Source organism: Monopterus albus, unplaced genomic scaffold (genome assembly GCF_001952655.1).
Source record: "Monopterus albus unplaced genomic scaffold, M_albus_1.0 scaffold39.1, whole genome shotgun sequence".
Classification (NCBI taxonomy): domain Eukaryota; kingdom Metazoa; phylum Chordata; class Actinopteri; order Synbranchiformes; family Synbranchidae; genus Monopterus; species Monopterus albus.
In genome coordinates, this window is record NW_018127919.1 from 4,386,790 (window position 1) to 4,409,236 (window position 22,447).

General features: G+C 40.0%; 1 protein-coding gene across 1 annotated transcript in view; it reads right to left on the bottom strand.

Annotated features, from left to right (window-relative positions):
* The window catches only part of fgf11b (fibroblast growth factor 11b), a 42,993-nt gene extending 34,883 nt beyond the window's left edge, over nucleotides 1-8,110 (bottom strand). Inside the window, exon 1 of the mRNA XM_020598998.1 lies at nucleotides 7,123-8,110. Within this exon, the coding sequence (XP_020454654.1) occupies nucleotides 7,123-7,315 (193 nt within the window). The 5' untranslated portion in view covers nucleotides 7,316-8,110. The remainder of the gene's footprint in view (nucleotides 1-7,122) is intronic.
* Nucleotides 8,111-22,447: the final 14,337 nt, after the last annotated feature.

Genomic DNA, 22,447 nt, shown 5'->3' on the forward strand with positions numbered 1-22,447 from the left:
AAAAAATAGTAATAGAATTGATGAGTTTAAACATAAATATAAAGGTATGTGTCAATCAAGATATATGCAAGAACAGGCTTAATGATTAATTAGATGGAACATTGTGGGTGTGGTGTATGAATGTTAACACTTTGTAATAATTCTTTAGTATATTACTTGTGTGGTGTAGATGATAATTATTTAAGAATGTAATTATGTAAGAATGTTAACACTCTGTTATAATTCTTTAGTATATTACTTGTGTGGTGTAGAAGAGAATTATCTATAATTATTTACTGCTTGCAAACCAATGATGGTAAGATGATGTCATGGGGTAGGACTGGATAAGTCTGACTTCTTCCTACTCCATTCAAGCATGTACTAGGTATAAGCAAATTGTTATTGGATTCGCATTTGTTGGATATGTGTAAAATTATGTGTGTTGTCATATCAACTGTTTTTACATGCTTGAAAGAATAAATCAAATCAAATCAAATCAAAACCTTATCACGCTAATTATGCGATTAGCAACACAGAAATACGTGCTTTGTTTTCCACGCTGACAGTCTCTGTGCTGTGGATTGCATTGTTTACGTTGGTTCTTTTTGTTCACCTGTCCGTTCCCATCCTTTGCTATCCTAGTTCCTGTCATTAGTTTGTGTGTTTACCATCCTGGTCTCCTTAGTCATCACTGCCCTTCCTTGGTTGTATGTATTATGGACCTTGTTATGTTGTCACTTTGTTGTTTTTATTCCATTAAACCACCTTTTTTGTACTAGCACCTGGGTCAGCCATCTTGAGTCCAACCCCAGTTCTCCATCACCCTCCTGGTGAGGGGGACTAAACCCTAACAGTGATACTGTTTAGGCATCTGTGTTAACTGTTTTGAAAATGTGGAGTTTCAATTGATGGCTGCTTCAAAGCAAGCAAGAAAAACTGTTTCATCAAACATAACAGATTTACAGGAAGATCATTTTTAAATGATGCTCTAAATAGAAATAGAAATAAATATTACACTACACAAACATGTTCATTAAATATAATTCAAGGTGTAGATATTGTCATGGATATTTTGAAGTTCGTGTAACATTCACAGTGAGTAACATTCACATAGTGAGTCAGCACAACCCAACACTGCTATACCTTATCTTGAAAAAGAAGTGCTCAAATGCTCTTGAGTCAATTCTCCACTAGATTAGACACTGTCACTTTCTGTTTTCTGATTCAGAAATGAATCCAGCAGTTGGATGTGCTTTTTGAAGGTATGAAGCAGAGAGAGTGCAGGAACAGCAGCTGCCAGCGCACTAAAGGATGTCGACCTCCTCCTCTTCTTCTCACATTCTCTGTCTTCTCATCATTACGTCTCTAGCTGTCCTCCATCCTCAATCTTTCTCTTTTTAGAAGTAAATTTAATCTGTTCTCGTCAGCTTTAATCAAAACACCCACAGATTCAATTTGGCTAGTATGTGTGGGAGATTAAGGTGGTATCTTCAGGAGGACAGGAAACAAAAGTGTTTTTTTACACAATTGCGCCACCCCCTCATTTTGCATAAGACTTAAAGCCATTGTCAACAGTCTCTTTACGGCTGAATATTTTTCACAAGCCAACTTCTGCAGTAAAACTACAAAATAGAAACTAACTTTATTTACTGAGTGTTTATGGAGTTTCTCTAACCCAGGCACATAAAGTTAGATAAACCTTGTAAATTAAAGTAAATATATAAATAAATCTCTTAATCTCTAACAGATTTTGTGTTATGTAAAAAACTCTCAGCGACTGGAATCCAAAACTTTGTTTTTTCATTGTGGTTTAATCTGATGGGTACATAACTGAGACACATTTGGTACTAGATATCTTTGATCCCTCTGATGAAGCAAGTGTAGTTTAATGTTGAAAACCCCCAGACATTAGTGGGATGACCTCATAAGCCATCGATCACTATCTGTTACTTTACTTGTCTTGATGCAGACAAAGGCCCAATTCCAAAGGTCTCAAGCCCTTGAACCCTCAGACTTTAGTGACACCACCTGTAAGTGACTGGATGCAAGAGTCTGCAAGAGCTGGAAACTATAAAGATGCAAACTTAATGCAAGTCTCAGGTGATGAAGTCTTTCACTTGCTCAGACCACCACGAGAACACTCCTGTGCTCAAAATACACTCAAACGGTTTCTGGCAGGGCAAATTAGTAGATTGTAAACATTATTTCCAGTGGATATCATTGTTTATTCATCTGTAAGCAATAGACCAGTCACTGACCTGTCACATCCACCCAACTTTAACAACCAAGACACCATTTCTGAAATAGCTTTCAATTAATGAGATCCTACTTTCTAGACAGATTGTTAAACAAGAGAAGAACTTCATGTTTGAGGGAAGCTGTTTTACAGTGATGCTTAATAACTAGCCCCATGGTTTCCCATCTCATCTTCTTCTCCACATGCTGCCTCTATGACAGCCTGATTCACAACCCTTTTCAGTCCCACCCACCTTCCCCTTAATCTCCACTGCTATCTCTCCCCACTTTTCCCATGCTTTTTTGATTACCTGTTTATCTGTGTCCACCCACAGTCATTGCAACCCACCCACACCTTTCCCAACAATTTTCTGACATAAGTAATATCGTTACTTTTCTCTTTAAGCTTGCAGACTCACCCTCTGTCTCTCTCTTTCTATGACTCCTGTCATCATCAAGTTCGAATGAGAAGCTACCTAGCACTGCATTGTCTGATCAGGTGTTGTTGAGTAAGCGAGTTTGCAGCCCTGATCTCTTGGGGTCAGCTTAATGCTATCCTCTGCTGGATCTCTCCTTGTAACCCGGTCTGCTGCCTGCCATCCAGGGCCTACATTTGTTCTCCAACTGTCAACTGGCCCCTCGGATGCTTACTCCTACAACATACTATGGTGCACCTCCATGCCAAACAGCCCACTCAATGTGACAAGACATCTAGGTGTGCACTACTGTATATTTGCATGCATTAGATTCTAATAGCTCAGCTAATAGTATTGCAATTTTTAATGCATACAAGGTCCAGAGAACTTTTTTGGTATCACATCTGATTCATTTTGAATTTAAACACAGGCCGCATATGCGTGTGTGTTTAGACTATGTACTCTAACTGTGATATACAGGGGCAGGCCGTTTGACATCCATGCTTTTTCAAGTCAGATTCCACCTTGAACAACTAAGGGTGATTACATTAATGAGTTGATCTGAAAAGAGAGCAGTAGTGTCAATCACTGACATTGATTGTAGTGTGAGAGTTTATTCACTGGTCATAACAGCTATTAAAGGGGTTTCTTGCATAGTAAGGACCTGGACAGGACACCTAGAGGAGGGTGCTGAAGAGAAGAGATGCAGGTAGAGTCAGGTAGATGCTGTGGTTTGTCATGGATCTCATCCAGTCTGAGATTTGTGCCAGCCATGTGTATAAACGGGAGGGGTTATGCTCATCCTATCATTTCAGTAGCCTGTTGCTTTATGGCAATAGTAAATATAGCTTAGGTGTGCTGCTGTGATGCTAAGGTAATCTGACAGGCAAGTAAAACTCCTCCTCTCCAAAACCAGCGCTAGTAGAGAATCTACAGGATCCTGTGATACCTGAGCTGTGCAGACTAAATGTATAAATGTACTTCCTGGAAACATGGTATTAACTTGCAAATGACAAATTATTATGTCCACATCAAAGATAGGCACTCAGGTTGGCAACTGGGGTCCCACATAAATAGACTTCTGACTTGACTCACAGCTTGTATCTAGCTGACTCCAGACTTATCCTGGCCTCAATAATAATTTCTATTGAACACAGAGAATGTCAGGCTGTGTAGAATGTTGAGACATTCAATTTTTGGAGGTACGCACTGTGTTTACCTGCATATATTTTTGTTTTATTTGGCTAAAAAGTTGCTCACTTTACTGACTGTGGTAATTCAGAATGGATAACCTTCGTGGATTGTAGCTAATTTGTAGTAGACATAGAGATCTCATTGACAAAAGCAACAGATGTAAAAATGACACTGCACACTGATCTCAGCTCTCGGTTTGGGAGCTAATGCTAGCTAGCAGTGATCAGCAGGTAATATAAACATTGCAAATGAATCAGTTTCTGTCCTGTCTGTGCTCAGACTGAACACTAAAGTGGATGTCACAACATAGTTGAAGCATTCACTACTATATGTAGCTGTGTGTAATTTAAAATGAACTTACAGATGTACATGTTTGTAGTGTATATCTCCAGGATGGATAATGAATGTGATGTTCGAAAAATGGTTTACCCACCACGGCATGATGACAACTGTTTTCAGTAGAAGGAAAGGTTTGGGTTATACAAGTTATCCTGAAATAAGCTTAATGACATGTTAATCACTGCTGTTGTAGTTATAATGTCAAGTTGTTGGCTCATGTTAGGCTTCTTTGTAAGGTAACATGGTTGTTCAGGATAACAGGTTTAACCTGACTGCACTCTGTGAGGGTTTCCCAATTAAGACTTCTTGTTCACAGCATTTTTGTCTTGTAGTTATTTGCCAAACGGAAAACCTGTTACTATAGATGTTAAATGTGTGGTGCTTATAATGTTACCTAATATACACTTACAGTAATACAGCTGGCAGTTTATTAGACAAACCAAGCTAAAATTAATGTAGTGTAATACAACAGTGCTGCAGTAAATCCTCCCTCATGAAGGTGAAGATGTTACATTTGTGTTCAAACTGTTTCACAGAGGTCTTGATTAAACTTTATTATCATTTTGGAAGATAGAGTTTATGCTGTTGTTGAATTACATTGTTTTACATAAGGTTTTTTGATTATCTTGTGCACCACATTTATATTTATGAGGCCAGGCTAAATAACAGAAACAACTTTCTGTAAAATGCACTAATGCTGCTGTTGAACTATATAGCACATGGTTGCATGTAGTGATGCACTGACGTACACATGCACAGCATAAACATTCACAATATCATGACAAACCCCAAAAGCTAATCCATGTCACGTGGAGCCTTATAGTTATATAGTTCACTGATCACCATCTCATGAAACCATCTGCATTTATTCATGTTCATAACCAACCCCTTTGTCACTGCAACACCAGAGAAGCATTTGGTATCATTATGTAAACAACTTATTCCCAGTTTCATTTAAAAAAGGCATTGTCCAGGCTATATAAAACACATGCACTGTAATAATTCCATTGCACCTTTTCTAAGAAATAATGCTGCATTATTACAGTATGTTATTGTTATGTCACATTTGCTAAGTCAGGTCAGGGTGTTTTATTAGCAGCACAGAGATGTTGTTTCTGCTGTACCACTAAAATGGATGAATGGGTGGGATCTATTCCCCATCTAATGGCTGCTTTAAATATAATGAGCCACAACCAAGAATTCCTTGTTAATACCTAACAATGCCACAAATGTCAGCAAGCAAGCCTGTTAATACATAACAGTTATACTCAGGTGATCAGGCTTTGACATTTGACATTTCTACACCACACCAGTCTTTTGGCCATCAGGTGGACTCCAGTATTTGAAATACATTGCTGTTTGAAGCTTAGTTGGCTTATATGACCAGAAAATGACAGTCGTCATCAAGCACAAATCTCTGCTCATCACCCATTATTCTCATTACATTATATTTGAAGGTGTTTGTATATTTTGTCCTCCCCAGCTACACACTTGAGAGGGTCAGAATATTAGGAACTCCTCTGAATATAATTTAGTCCAGTACAGCACCACCTTTAACTATTACCTCAATCATAAACACATGATTGAATATAAACATTTATGACAATTTTACCAAAAACTGAAACATTTTGACCTTCATAAACACAGATGTTAAGGCGGAAGTGTTGTATTAGAGTGCATACAATAGAACAGGGATACCTAATAAAGTGGCTGGTGAGTGCACATGCTCATTATAAATTTTGTAAAAGTATTACATCTCAGCTTTCTCAATTAATTTCCCTAATGAAATCTTAATCAACCAAATTATTTTACACTTTCAGCCCCATTTTGAGCCTGTGTGATTATGTTAGTGTAGATGTGTGTCACTCAGTGGATGCTGCATAATTTCAATTATTAAATTCAAAACAGAAACCTACACAAACTGGTTTACATACATGACAATGCTAAAGATGCACATAGCATTGTCATGTATGTAAACCAGCTTTTTCCCTTGACATGAGAGAACTGCTTGTTATGGTAGTATGCAGTGTGTCCATGTTGATTAGTAATTATAAAATCTATGCCACAGGGGAAAAATGTGTACAGTTGATTTGCACTGAAATCCAACACCTACATAAAACTAGATGGGGTGTTTAGAGCATAACACTGCAATGATGGTTTTTAGCTAATTACAAAATATATTGTTCTTGTGGGTTTCTGTTTGGGAATGCCAAAGTTTTACAAGTATAGAAAGTGATATAACCTCTAGAGTCCTGAGTTTCGGAAACCCAAGCTGTGCGGTCCTCATATGAGGACGCAGGGACTCTAGAGGTTAAGCTGACGTTTGCATTTGTTCTACTACTTGTTTTATTTTTACTGTGCCAGGCTGAATGCAGTAGCTACCATTAGTCAGTGTGTCAAACAGGTGAAGCTTCAAGAGGTGGCTTCCCTAAAAACAAACACGAATATGAAACTATTAGGTTTTATGAGCTATGACAATAACAGATATTAAATTGATAACTTTTAACTGTGAAGCTGTGGTAGATGGTTTATATGTGCATAACAACTACTGTATCTGTCATACTGGGTGATTCCTTGTTCAAGATGAAAATGTAGATGCAGTGTCGGTCTGCAGTTTCAAATGCTCTGTTTTTTTCCCCACAGATCATAAGAGCTGAATAATGTGAGAGGGCACTCTGGCAGGTTTTTGATCAACAAAAATAGATTAAAGTAAAAAAGTGGCTGTATACGGACATAAAATATATTTAATTTGATAACCTGACATAACAAAATGAGTTATTGAATGTTATAAAATATTTGAATTTTGTACTCAATTAATTGTAAAACAAATTTGCTTCATTATAAATTATTTTATAAACATTTTGTGCACCTTTGTTCAGCTTTCATTTCCAGCCAAATACTGCATATTGAGTGAGAAAAGAACCAAGCAGAGAAAATGAAAACAATAGCTGTGACTCACCTGGTCTTTTGTCATTTCGCCATTTTCGACCCCCACATAGTCGTACTTTGGAGATCAAGACCAGGATCTGTTTCTGGCACAAGGACTTGTTGCTCTTAGGGCAGGGCTTGCGCTTGCTGGCTACCGGTCGGTTGGTTTGTTTGTCTTTGACTGCCCGTTTCTGTCTAATGAGAGAGCTGGCGAGAGCTGCCATTTTCCCCCCCTCTCACCTTTGGGAGGGGGGTGTCTTCTTTCCTAGTACCCCCCTCAGATGCTGTGGCTTTTGCTTTCCTCAACAAAACTAAAGTAGGATGGGGGTTTTAGAGGAGCCCCCACAGGGGAGTTTGGGCGTCTAAGTGGGTTAAGGGAATAGTTTAGTTTGAGCGTTTCCTTGGAGAGAGAAGAACTGGAAAAGGTTCAAGTTCACCTGCAGCCTAACATAAAGGCTCCACTCAAAAAATAAACCACAAAAATAAAAATCTGACTAACAAAACACATGAAAAATGCAACAGTCACATTTTCCCTCTTAAAAATAATAAAGTCCACTGTTAGAATGACTGACTTTTGAAATGAAAATAGTTCTACCCCTCTTCCCCACTCATCTTTCTCATCAAAGTGCACCTCAATAGCCAAGTTTAAAATAGTATACTGCAAAATAACTAACCTATTTTAAATAGACAATACCAAATAGGAGGAGCTCAAAATATTTTACATATAAAAACACTTTTACAAAAGACAATTGAAAGCATTATGACTGCTAGGAATGTCTTAAAAGCGCAAGAAAAATCACACAGTTTGTCACCATTTGTGCAATCCACTGAGGTCCAACTTTGCCCTCCATTTAAACGTGGCTGCATGGAATAATGAGCTGACAGTCCAAGCGGTAATCCAGCCGACTTAAATCCAGAGGTAGAGGAGCAGGCGGGACGTTGACGGCCTTTGTGGAAATGAAGCCAAGAGCAGAGCTGAGACATGGACACAGACAGACAAAGATTCCTCTTCTGCCTCCGATTGCATGCTCCTTTCCCACAGTCCTCACTGCACCCCCTCTCCCTCCTCCTCCTCCCATCCAAAGTCAGCGAGTGTGTGTGTGTGAATTCCAGCAGCCACCATCAGTAGAGGTGACATTCATGAGATAGAGAGAGAGAGCATTAAAAGAGCAAGGGAAGGAGGTATAGAAGCTGTGATGTGTGAGAATGAACCTGTCTGGGTAAAAGAACGGAAATGTGTGAGAGAGGTGGGTAGCATTGACTACAGTTTTGTTATTTTATAGCATTGCCCCTCTAAAAAAACCTCAATCATTTTGACTGCTCTCCTGAAACAGACAGTGCCAGAGGGAAAGGGAGAGAGAGAGAGAGCTTAAGGTACAGATTGTGACAGTTCTGTTTCCTTGAGAGGAACAGCATCAGCCATGTGCTACCTCCCTGTTACATGCATCCGCACATCCACACATGCAGCGTATTAGCATATTTTGTAGTCTTCCCTGCTGTGATTATCTCTAGTAAATATTTTTCTTCATCTCCCTCCCTGACATCCATTTATACAGTAACAACCTCACTCTGCGATTTGTCTCTGTGAATTCTACATATGAAACACAGGAATAAAAAGTGATTTTGGTCCCTGAAAGTGGCATTTGGTCTCTGACATAGCTCACTGCAGGCTTACGCTAACTCCGACAGAAACATGAGCTTGTACAGATTAAGTTAGACAGCAAACACACACACACACACACACACACACACACACACACACACACACACACCTCTACCCTGTTTTCCACTCACCTCCCCCATCTGCAAATACCTATATGAAAACAACAAATACACATATTGTTGATTACATATAATTCCCTCATTTGTTCAACTTGCACTTAGAAACAAATTTGATAGCTGACAAAAGAGATTTCTTCAATAATCTGGCAGCGAGCAAACTTCCAGAAGTATCAGTAGACAGCACAAATCATGCTGACATACTTTTGCATGAAATAGCGGGTGCTGGTAAATGACAATGCCCTGCAGTCAAGCATTTCTCATCTTGTAGCACTGCAACAAAAACAAGCTTTGTGCTTACTGTTTGCAAAACAAAGACGGCCTGATTTAACACAAACAGTACATTTGGTGACATAGATTATGAAGCAGGTGTTTTAAAACATTTACATTTATTTCTATAAAAGGAAATTAATAGATTGCTGTCATCTGACTGGATGTTAATAGTATGATTATGTACAATATAAACTGTTAAATATCAGTAAAAAATATGTTCACATACAACGTAAAAGTATTCTGATGCAAACAATAGCTTAGATAAATCAGGGTGCACCAGGAATCTGTAGTAAAAACACTATGAACATCTCTAGTGCAACGCCTCATACGCAAACCTAATAAATCAACTTATCTGAGAGCCAGTCAATGTGAATGTATGTAGCATGGCATTTTATTTTTCAAGCCATTTGCCAGGGAAATCAGTAATGGAAGCAACTAGAAAATGCAAAGTTAATTCAGGATCTTCAAGGTCACTGTCAGTTGGGGCTTGATTGACAGATGACAGCAGATGTCTGGTCTCCACTGAGAGAGGACTTGGCGGAGAGGGAACCAAAGATGAGATAATGCTGTTTGTATTGACAAGAAAACAGAAAAGGCATTTTTCTCCTTTTGAGTCATTCCTCCTGCATTCAGGCATCCTCAGCCATGCCCTCGTCTAGTTGCTCTGGGTTAAGAATCAATCTCCTAATGGACAACGCTGTGCACACATTGCCAAAAGCTATTCTCCCTGTTGCTCTCTTCTGTTACATTTACTTGCCAAGTTACACAAAAGAAAGCTAAGTTGATATTCTCAGGACACTATACATTTTCAAGGTTAAGAAATGTTTCCATCATTACAGTATGACATTTTCTGCTGCCCCATGAAAAAAAAGACTAAAACCAATTTTCTTTTTTTCCTAAAATCTATCATGCATGAACACAGTCAAACTACCAGCTAAACACCCATGACGTCAGGACCCATATGTTACTCCCATGAAACATAACCTCATTTTTCAACAAGGTTGTTAAACTCACACATAATCACATTCAGGATTTACAGTGTGTGTGTGTCATTATTACAATCTCTTAGTACAATTGAGATAAAAATATGACTCAAAATGAAAACTTAAAATTATTAAAAAGAGCAACACAGAATCTGAAAGATATTCATATAAATTATCATAATATCAATATTGCACAAGAGGATCCAATGCAAATGTTTTTTTTCTAAAAACAATACATGTTGCATTTCATGTCTGCATATCAATTCACATGCAATGGTATTAACAATATATCTTCCTTAAAATGTTTCATTTAAAATGTTTTTTTCTAGAATAATGATTCCCAGGTTTCAGTGAATCTGTTATGATAGCTCGAACACAGCAATGAACGAGCAATAAAGACGGACACAGGTAGCTGACTTCGGTGCAAGCAGTGATAGGTTTATTTACAGTGTAACGTAAAGTGCAATAAACAGACAGGTGCTGAATGGTATGGAGTAACTGGGTGTCGATCTGTGGCAGAGAAAAACAGTCAATGGTGTGATGGATGGTTACAGACTGGGCTGCGGATGCTGAGGTCATTCCTGAACTGGCCGTGGTTGAAGTGATGATGGTTGAGGAGACCGGAGCATGCATAGACAGTTAATGGAGACTATGCATCGACCTGTATGGAGGAGACTGGTTGGGTTGAGTGGTTCCAGGATCAGAGGAGAGGTCTGTAGACAAAGGAAGGAGCACAGGAGCAAGGGGTAAAACTTATAGGACAAGACTTCACATAACTGAAGAACTAGAGCAAATAACCAGCAAAGGGGGCCTGAAAAATAGGGATTGATCTGGCAAAGGAGTGAATGGTGAGCAGGGTATAAGTAGGGAGGAAACTAATCAGGTGCAGCTGGTGATGATCTGGGGAAGTAGGACAGGTGTGTCAGATAGTGTAATTAGGGTAAAGAAGCAAAACTAGAGTGAGGAAAAGGAAGAGAGAAAGGTGCAGCCGGGCAAACCTGACAGAATCCCATGTTACATAACAGAATAAATCCCAGTTCCCTTATTGTATCATTCCTTGCTCTTCTGCCCTCGTTTGACCTAGAGGTCATTCTAGTCTGGCATCATAAAGAATGTTCCAAAGCATTTATATTTTTGTTTTGAGGAGTGAGGATTGAGAAGGCTGCTGGAGGAGCCATGAGCGAAGACTTTTATGGACCAACATGGTTCTTTATCAGAACTTGGTTATTAGAGGCTTCATATGAAGGATCAGAGGAAAGGACATTTCATGTCTCAAAAAACGTTCTAAACAAAGGGCAAATGAAATAACCTGAACCTGTCGAAGAAACTAGAGTGTGTTTTAAGGCAGGAAACTTGGAATTAGGCAACTGACCAGAACACTTGGTTCTTTCCAGTTGAAATTTTTGACTGGGAACATCCAAAGTCCCGACTTCAAATGGAATGCAGCATAGTTTTCCCCAATCAGTACAGAACAGGTTGCACTTACTGATGGTCAGATGAAGTCAGTGCATTCTCAGCCACTTTTTCAGTTCCAGTGCTTTGGTAGTGTTGCTTCCATTGTTGGTTGTTATACCAACCAGCCCCTTTTCATTGAGCTTCAGGTTTGTAAGGTTATCCTGCAGGGCTTCAGCTATAAGCTCTGCAGTGTGATCTTGGGGAAAGTAGCTGGCTTGGAGATATGCAGGTTTCATCTTACAGTCTTCAAACTCATATATGGATCGCATGTCCCTCTTACCACATATTGGTTGTCAGCGTGAAATAAGTCACTTTTGCAAGCCGGTCATAAGGCTGTCTGACCTCAGTGTACATTTCTGGAAGTGCCTCTCTTGCAAAGCCTCCTCGTTTCACTTTTGCAACAGGAACTGTATCTTTGTACTCTTCTTTTCATAAGGCACACTATGGGTAAATGAAGCTCACAGTGTGCTTTCTCTCAGGGCAGGGGACTTTTCAGGCAGTGAAGGCCTTGTGGCAGAGGCTGCAGCAGCTGCACAAAGTTTAACAGACTCTTTGTACGGCAGTTTATGGTCCTGTTGTAAATGGTGGAAAAGATTTGAAGACATTTTTATAAACTAGGGCTTTATATAAACACACACACACAGCCTGAAAGAGTTTAGAACATCAAAGCAATTGGTTTAGTTCTGTAATTGTCACTCTCCCTCTCTCTCTCCATCAGCCTCTCAGCGCATCACAGTGTCTGCAGATGACAGGAGGTTTTCTTCAGTAATCCCATTCCATTATGTGACCATGTGGAATCTGAGGCCTGTTTCTTGCATACAAAATAATAGTTACAGTTTCCATGAACCATGGGTGAGTTGCTCATCTTTGACCATAATAATATATGAAAAGAAAAAACAAACAAACAGGAGAGTGATGCTGACCAGTGGAGGATGACAGTTCTTGCCCAGGGATTTCTGAGCTGGACTAGAGCACTGGGGCCATACAGAGCACTTTACTGTAAGTCCTCATCTCAGCAGACCTCCATGTGTGCACAAAGGTCCTGTTCAGCTGCACCACATCTGATCTCAGATGCGGTGCTGGACAAACACACGTTTGTACATATGGCCTCAACACTGGTCACAATATTTGAGACATTTAAAGAAATTGATAAAAATTTCAAATAAAGATTTTACCTCTGTTTTAAGTAATGTGTTTCTTAATTCTAAGCTATAAATAATCACACTGTAAAAGTCAAATTAATTGTAAAGCCTTTACAAACAAGCAATTGCTGTAATTACTTAGTTTTAAGTTTTGGTATAGTGTTTATTAATCTCAAAAGATAATAATTCTTTGTAAAATAATTAAGAAAAAAAATAGTTTTTTATTTGAAACTTATACAACTGTTGAACTGAAGAAAAAGCAATAACCACTCATTTCACATAAACATGTCAGCAGTCAAATGTGTGTAATCATGTTCTTGAGTGTGCCTAGATTGTGTTCTTGCATAATAACAAACACCAGATAAGAAAACACTGGTGAATGCCAGAATCCTCTTGAAAACTGCATAAGTGGGTTTAAGAAGAAATTTGTGTTTAACAGTGGTTGGTGAATGATGCCCATTGTCTTTTCCCATTGCTGTCATCTTCATTGTTTCCTAAGGTAAAGTTTCAGCACATAAATCTGTAGGATTGTGCTAGTCACAGTTTGTCCATAACAAACACCATGTTCAAGCATAAGGGTGTCCATCAGTGCACGTGGCACCAGGACACCGTAGGCTGGAGGTCGATGATCGACTTTGTGGTTGTTTCATCTGACCTCCGGCCGTATGTCTTTGACACTCGGGTGAAGAGAGGGGCGGAGCTGTGAACTGATCACCACCTGGTGGTGAGCTGGATCCGATGGCGGGGGAGGAAGCCGGACAGACTCAGCAGACCCAAACGTATTGTGAGACATAATGCTGGATTATGGTACTGCACGGTGCTTGTGAGACATAATGCTGGATTATGGTAGTGCACGGTGCTGTCATGATTCTGTCCCGCCTGCTTCTGGTCTTATGCTTTTATTTTGACACTGCTTCCTGTCCCCAGCTCACCCTGACTCCTGGGAACTTTATCTCATTGCCCACATTGGTCTCACCTGCTTCTCATTACTCACACCTGGTTACAACAGCATATAGGCAGCTTCCCCATGCCATGAAGCTGCCAGATTGTTTTAACTCCTGTTCAGACTTTCCAGCGGTTTTCTTGCGCCTGTTATTCCAGCTTTGACCCCAGATTACCTTGTGACCACTGAGAACTGCCTAATCCCTCTGATTCTGATCGTGTTTTCTGTGTATCGATCTTTGGACTTTCCTTTTTGACCATGCTTTTGTGGATCTCTCGGCTGTGTAAGTTTGCTGGTTCTGACCCTTGACTGTGTTACCAACCTGAGAGTGCGTTTCATGTTTAAGTAGTTTTCTGTATCGTTTTATTCATTACCAGTGCTCATATTAAAGAGACAGTTTCCGCCTTTGCTCATCTGGCTCTATATAACTGAGTTCACCATTAACATTTTTGGCAACTTTACACGCCAATCCTGACAGGTGCTGAAACAGATTTGAAAGAATTTCCATGAAACTAGCATGACCTTTACAGATATGGAGACTTATAAATATGGGTGAGGCAATGAAGGGAAGAGGAAAACTAATAAGGTTCTTTTTAAAAGACAATTATTTGGCGAGCAGTTTATTAAATTGGGTTCACAGCATCACAGTTCTTGTGTCTAACCATGTCTGGGGCGGGGCCCCCAAGCCATCACTGACTACAGAGCCCCCCCTCAGGCCTGTGACAGCGATGCCTCTCTCTGACGGCTGGATGGCTTCTATGCACAATTTGAGGCCCCTAATAATACACCTGCCCAGAAAGCCACACCAGAACCACAGGAATACACTCTTTGTGTAACACCAACCTGCATGAGGAGAGTCCTGTCCCGCATTAACCTGTACAAGGCTGCCGGGCTGGACGGCATACCTGGCCGGGTTCTCAGACTGTGCCAACCAGCTGAAGGATGTTTTCACAGACATCTTCAACACATCCCTGCTCCAGGCAGTTGTCCCTAAATGCCTCAAATCTACTCCCATCATTCCTGTGCCAAAGAAGTCCTTTGTGACCTGTCTAAATGACTACCACCCCATAGCTTTAACTCCCATCATTATGAAATGCTTTGAGAGGCTAGTCATGCAACACATCAGGACCCTCCTGGCACCTAACTTAGACCCCATCAGTATGCATATCAAAAGAACCGATCCACTGAGGACGCTGTTTCCAATGCACTACAAATTGCCCTAACACGTCTAGAGCAAAAGAACACATATGTCAGGATGCTATTCATTGATTTCAGTTCCACATCCAATACGATTATTCCACAACAACTCGTGGAGAAGCTGGGCATACTGGGTTTTAGCACACCCCTCTGCAACTGGATCCTGGACTTTCTCACCGGCAGACCTTAGTCTGTGAGAATAGAAAAGAGAACTTCTGGTAACATCACACTGAGCACAGGTTCCCCTCAGGGCTGTGTGCTCTGCCTACTCCTGTTTACACTACTGACACATGACTGCACTGCCAGGTTCAGCTCCAATCATTAAATTTGCAAAAGATCATTGGCACCTCTTTCCCAAATAGCAGACATTTACAAAGAGCAATGTGAATTAACATATTCACATACAGTAGGTTCTTTTTTTTTGTCTTGGTTGCATATATTATGACACATTGTGGTAAAAATATGGCTGCACCCATACATCATATTTAATGGGCCCTTAAAGTACTGGTGATATTATTAGAAGACCAGAAGTATTAGCAACTACTGTATCTATCGCTCTTCACTTTTAGCAGTTCAGAGCAGAGATCAGTTCAGTCCAGACAGTCTTAATTGCATCTTGTGAGTCCGAGACATTCCTCTGCAGCCTAGTAGATCTCTGAACTGACTTCAACATTCTACTGCTGCCCTTCATGAGAAAGCATTCTTTAATGATGTAGAGGTCTGCTGCAAGACAATCTTTGAACCAGTGGGAGCCTGCAGTGGATTAATGGATACTGCAATCAAGTGTCTTGCTGGGGATCTTGTTTGTGCTATTGTGAGCAAACCATGCAGATCTTTATTAGCATTTTGCCACAGGTTATGCCCGTGGTAACATGGGCTCTTATGTTTGCTTTTCTGATGTAAAAGAAGGGTCGGACATGGTCCAGGGTGACGGTTAACAGGAGGGCATCAACATCCATGTTTTAGACTTAATGACAGTGTTTATTGCCTGAGTTCATAAGACAGGCTGTGACTACAGTTGTAAGTGAACAGCAGCACTTGATTACTTTCTGTTGATTTGATTGTACACATGGCGCAGTACACACAATCTGCCTCTCTTTGCTTTATAAAACTATAAATCTGAAACACTGACATGAATGTTCAAGCACAAATTGGCTGGCATATGATAATTCAAAGCCTGCTGTGACAGTGTGTGAAGACAAGCACACAGGCACTGTTTCACACAAAGATCCAGACTGCCATAAAAAGAGTTTCCTGTTTGCTCTGTCAGATGTACTTAGCAGGTCACTGAACAAGCACAGACCCACCTGTGAAGCACAATTAAATGACACGCAAGAGGAAACCTAATAAGTGCCACTACAAATCAGGAAAGAAAATTGTCTTCTCTGAGAATCTCGCCTGTAATGCTAAGCTGCAAATCTTGGGGAGAACATTATTTTAATGTTTGGTTGTGGTTTTGTGGGTCTGAAATCTGCACAGTTTAAGATTAGTTTTTTGTCAGTCCTCAATATGTGCACTGCTTAGGAGTAGTGTGGGTATCATTTAATGATCAGAGAAACCTGTTTATCTTATGTGAGCTGACTTTAAATCAAGCTTTAGATGTATTGAGGTATAAGCCTGGACCCAGTTTAAACTTGCTTGTGTGTGTGTGTGTGTGTGTGTGTGTCTGTGTATTTGTGTTTGGTACCGGAGGCACTTGTGCAAGTTTCTGTCTTGTAATTTAAGTTCAACTGAGGGAATCCATTATAGATGAATCAGTCCTGGACCTGCAGCAGAACCAAGGTAAAGTCCCCAAAAAGCAGTAATTTCATTTGCTGTTTTAGATGAGATCATGACAGTTCATGAGAGTTGATCACAAGGCTTACAAAGATTAACACAATCGCAGTCACATTCTGAGGAAACAGCATCTCCATGCTGAGGCAGCAGCACCACTGACCTGCCATGATGGTCCAGACTATGTAAAATGCACCTTACAGTATAAGCAGAAATATCCCCACAGATGCTTCTTGCTCATACTGACATAAGTGTTTGCAAATGTCTTCTTGTGCAACACACACACAAATACAAAGACCAAGTGAATATTTATGTCAGCTTATCAGATAAGCCCAAAGTGTTTATGTGAATCCCTGATCTTTTCTCATTGATGCTAAAATGTCCTTTGTGTAACTATATAAATATCAGTCGCCTGTGCTCTTTTGTCATTTTAAAGATTTTATTTAACTGAGCCATGCTACTGTAGGTGCTCTGTGAGGCAGTTTCCCTTTTTGATGGACTGGTTTTATTGCAATCCATCCAATGGTTGTTGAGACATTACATCTTTGAAACCTCTAAAACCCTCACTGCCACTCTACTGACTCCAGTAATGACTCAGAAAAATCAATAAACATATTCACTGATATAATGGCCACAACATAAACCCTTATTAGATTTATCTCCAATGATTATTAATTTTTATTTAGTTTCTGCAGCGCATGAAATTTGTGGCAAAGTTAAAACTGATGCCTTGCTTGTCTCCACTCTCAATGGAACTGAAGCTTTTATTTGGAAAAACAGCACATATTCTACTGTAACTTGCCTAAAAACTCTGGGTAAAATTTTAGATTCTAGCAATATGGTGGTTCAATAGCCCACTGAATCTGCCTCTATAACACACCTCATAAGCATTTGGCAATAAGGTTTATAAATTGAGATGAATATTAGGTCACAGATTGCTGGACAGAGCGGCCATTAAATGCAATACACTCAAGACTTACTGTACAGTAGGCTTTATAGACCTGAAGAGATGAAGTCCAGCCTCCATTGGAATTGACGGTGAATTTGTTTATGTGTTACAAAAGTAAGTTTAAACTTCTAGTCTGAGAGGGCTTCCTCCTTTTATTACTGCCCTTGTTTTCAGACTGTAGCCTATTTAGTGCATCATGACTCAAGGAATAATTTCTCACACTCCTCTCTGGCTTTCAATTCAATTCAGGTTTATTTGTACAGCACCAAATCACAACAAACGTCATTTCAGGACACTTTACAAAGTAAGGTCTAGACCTTACCATTATCATTATTATTACAGAAGAAAACCCAACAAATCCCCCTTGAGCAAGCAGTTGGCGACAGTGGGGAGGAAAAACTCCCTTTAACGGAAGAAACCTCCGACAGACCCCGGCTCTTGGTGGGCGGCCTTCTGCCTCGACTGGTTGGGGTGAGTGGATAGAGGAGAGACAAAAGAAGAAAAGCAACAAGACACAACAAACTCAGAGCCTTGTTATGTTTAAACTCATGCACTTGCAAACTCTTCTAACTAACTGACATAAACTATGATCACTAGCTAGATCAGGCCATGCTAAGAGGAAAGGATTTTGTAGAAAGGGTAAGCACTACAAATCACATTACAAGCTGGAGGCCGTGGTGATGATGTTGGGACTATGATGTGGTTCAGTTACAACCTAACAATAGCTTTTTACTTCTGGTGATGGTACTCAGACTTTAAAAATCCTAGAAATTGTGTTGATTTGTGATTGTCTTGCTGATCAAAACCAGCATACTAAACTGTTGTTTGTCACAGAGCTTATTTTCCACAATAATCCAAAAGTCTATGGAAAAATCCCAAGTGGCTTTTTGTTGAGGGAGGTGATACTAACTTTCAGGTTGACCTACAAAAAATGTCATATCTATGGCACTCTATTAATTCATATTGTTGTTATTGGGTTAAAAAAAACATTCATAACAAAACACAGATAAATATGCTTAAACAGACAAAACAAGCAGTATTAATCTCAGCACCTGATATTTTATTTGGTTTTACTTTTTTTTCATGAAAATATGTATTAGTTTTGGTCAACAGGATTTTCTGTCATTGTGTTGATTTTTTGTTTGTGTGTTTTGTTTTTGCACACACACACACACACACACACACACACACACACACACACACACACACACACACAAACTGATGAAAAATGTAAATCACAACTATAATATGTCCCCTAAAGCCCCAACAGCTCCCTCCTTTCATTCTCTCCTTAGAATGTATTAATACCCTCAAAGTCACTGTGATAACGGAGATTAATGGATATGGGCAACAAACAGACACAGAAGAGCAAAGGAAAAACCATCATGAGTGGTGGTGAAAGAGGTACTGCACCTTGTACACCCTGCACAGAAACAAGGACAAACTAAAAGATGGATAGATTTCATGAGGTGGGTAAAAAGGGAACAAGTTTGTGAGGTGAAAAATGCCTTCATAGAGTTATATCTTCATCATATAGCATCATCTCTCATTAGAGCAAGGTGTTCTCCAAATAATCACAGTGTATTGTAACTGCTCAGTGTTACAGAGTGACTGTCACATAGTGGAGTGTAGTGCAGAGTAGAACAGAGTAACAAAAAGTTTCTTTGCTCTACATGAAATGAGAGAAAAGAACAGAAGTACATGTAACAAGCATCTAGTTAAAGCACCTAGTGTCAAATGGCGAAGATGCTATATGACGCCAAAAGACTGCAAAAAGGCTTTTCCAAAGGGCCAATAAACATTAGACCATCAGAAACAGTATCCGAGTAATGGGGTCTGGGAGCCAGCTTTGGAGGGCACACTCAAGGATGGGGCTGTGCTTACGTAACTTTAACTGTGGAAGATGGGGCATCCAAACCTGAGTCCACACCACAACCTGGAGAAGCAAGACAGACAGATGGGGTTTTGTGTGGGTGGGGAATGGGTGTTGGTAGTTGAAAGGATACAACAGAAAACATTCCAGGAAACTCAGATGCAAATTATGGGCAAATTGCTTCAATGTGTGATGTGCTGCATGTGCATGTGTGTGCACTATACTGTATATTTGATTGTCCTGCTTCACGTCAGTCCTGCTCCCCCTCTTCTTCTTATCTTCCACTTGTTTCCTTTTCTTCTATATATTTGGCCTTAACCTTCTCCACCCTTGTTTACACAGTCTCTTCATTTCATCACCGGACCAACATGTGCTCATCTACTTTTCACCATCACTAGTGCTTATTTTTCTTTGTGTCCTTTGTTCTTTTCCCACAATCAGATAAAAGTGACCCAAGGAGAAGGCAATGATGGGAGATTTCTCTGTGAGACTGCTGGTGTTCCCCTGCCCCTGGCCATGGTGGGCATTCATCTGAGTGGGAGTGGGGGGTGGGGTGTTATGGACCAGATTCTGCTGACTGTGGGAAATTGCACCCTCTAATTTCACCTGCAACTCCAATAGACAAAGGCCTTAGGGAGAAAATAAGATAAGGAAACATTTCACAGAGTGATAAAAAGAAAAGAGAGAGCAAAAGAGGGAGGGATGAAAAAGGGAGAGAATATGGACATAATGAGTTTAAGAGACAGTGTAATGCTAGAGCAAGGTTTGGTCTCAGGCAAGACAGCATAAGAAAAGAGGCAATCATTGAGAAGGGTAGTAGTTCTACTAAAACAAATCATGTCCAGCCAACCAGCTTCATCACACACACACACACACACATTCATGTACACTTTTACCCACTTACTATGGACCCCTGCTTTTCATCTCAACACCTTATTAAAGCACTGTTTGTATTGCTGGTCCCTGTATATCCTCCCATCTTGCTTTTTGATCTTAGTTTCCCTCTCTTCCCTGATAGTCTTGCTGACAAAACCGCCACAGGATTAGGGAGAGCTGAAGAAAGCCAAGCACAGTGAACCAGCACCTCCTACTGTACACAAAACGCAACTGACTCACAGATCTGCTGCATCCTTGCAAAACAGCAAGGGCATTCCTTGATTCAGACACTGGCTTATGGGTTTTACAGTATGGAAAAATAAGCCTGCAGATGATAAGAAAGATAAAAAATATCTTCATAACTATCCTTTTATACTGAGAGCTATTCACTGTGAATAACAAACTGTGTTTCAACTTAACATCTGTATTAAGACAAATTTCACATTTAGGAAATGCTGTGTATCTTTGAATTGTTACTTAATGTTATCTCAAGAGATTATTTGTTGTGTGATCATTTTCACCACTGCACGTTATATCTGTAGAACATCACAAAGCTGGTGACTACAGTGAGAAATTAGATGTAGATCAATCAGTTTAAGTTGATAGACTGAAAACTATTGCCAACTCTATTCAATTCAATTCAGTGCTACAGTGGTGTGAAAAAGTGTTTGCCCCCTTACTGATTTCTTATCTTTTTGCATGTTTGTCACACTGTAATGTTTCAGATCGTCAAACAAATTTATATATTAGTCAAAGATAACACAAGTAAACACATCATGCAGTTTTTAAATGAAGGTTTTTATTATTAAGGGAAAACAAAATCCAAAACTATAGAGCCCTGTGTGAACAAGTGTTTGCCCCCCTGTCAAAACACTGGTTTATCGCACCTGAGTTCAATTTCTCTTGCCACACCTGTTCGCAATCAAGAAATCACTTAAATAGGACCTGCCTGACAAAGTGAAGTAGACCAAAAGATCCTCAAAAGCTAGACATCATGCCGAGATCCAAAGAAATTCAAAAACAAATGAGAAAGAGAATAATGGAGCTCTATCAGTCCGGAAAAGGTTATAAAGCCATTTCTAAAGCTTGGGGACTGCAGCGAACCACAGTGAGAGCCATTATCCACAAATGGCGAAAACATGGAACAGTGGAGAACCTTCCCAGGAGTGGCCAGCCGACCAAAATTACCCCAAGAGCGCAGCGACAACTCATCCAAGAGGTCACAAAAGACCCCACAACAACATCCAAAGAACTGCAGGCCTCACTTGCCTCAGTTAAGCTGAGTGTTCATGACTCCACCATAAGAAAGAGACTGGGCAAAAATGGTTTGCATGGCAGAGTTCCAAGACGAAAACCACTGCTGAGCAAAAAGAACATAAAGGCTCGTCTCAGTTTTGCCAGAAAACATCTTGATGATCCCCAAGACTTTTGGGATAATACTCTGTGGACAGACGAGACAAAAGTTGAACTTTTTGGAAGGTGTGTGTCCCTGTGTTATCTTTGACTAATATATAAATTTGTTTGACGATCTGAAACATTACAGTGTGACAAACATGCAAAAAGATAAGAAATCAGTAAGGGGGCAAACACTTTTTCACACCACTGTATATTGCCATTTCAACATAATTGATAGGAATGAACTTTTGTGAGCCCAGATTTAAAACAAAACAACACAAATGACAGCAACCAACAACAGTGTCAAACAATTAAGGTCTCTCAGATTTGAAGGGTTCCCACCTGCTGCTCTGAGATCTCTCCACAGGTGCTCTATGGCAGTGGTCCCCAACCTTTTTATCACTGCGGACCGGTCGACGCTTGACAAACTTACCGCGCCCCGGGGGGGGGGTTAGTAGGTAGGTAGGTAGGTACGTAGATTGTTTATATTGTTAGTATAATAATAAACGTGAATCCAACGTGTTGACATTTTTAACTCCCCATAACGCTAAATCAATGGGAGCCCTGAACTTGTTTCTCTGCAATGAGACGGTCACCCGAAGTGTGTCTACTCCGTTGTTTTGTTTTGGTTGCAGTCACTGCAGAAAAACCCGCTTCACACAGACAGTGGCTGAGACACTAAACACGCACATGCATCTACTGGATCCTCTGACAGAAT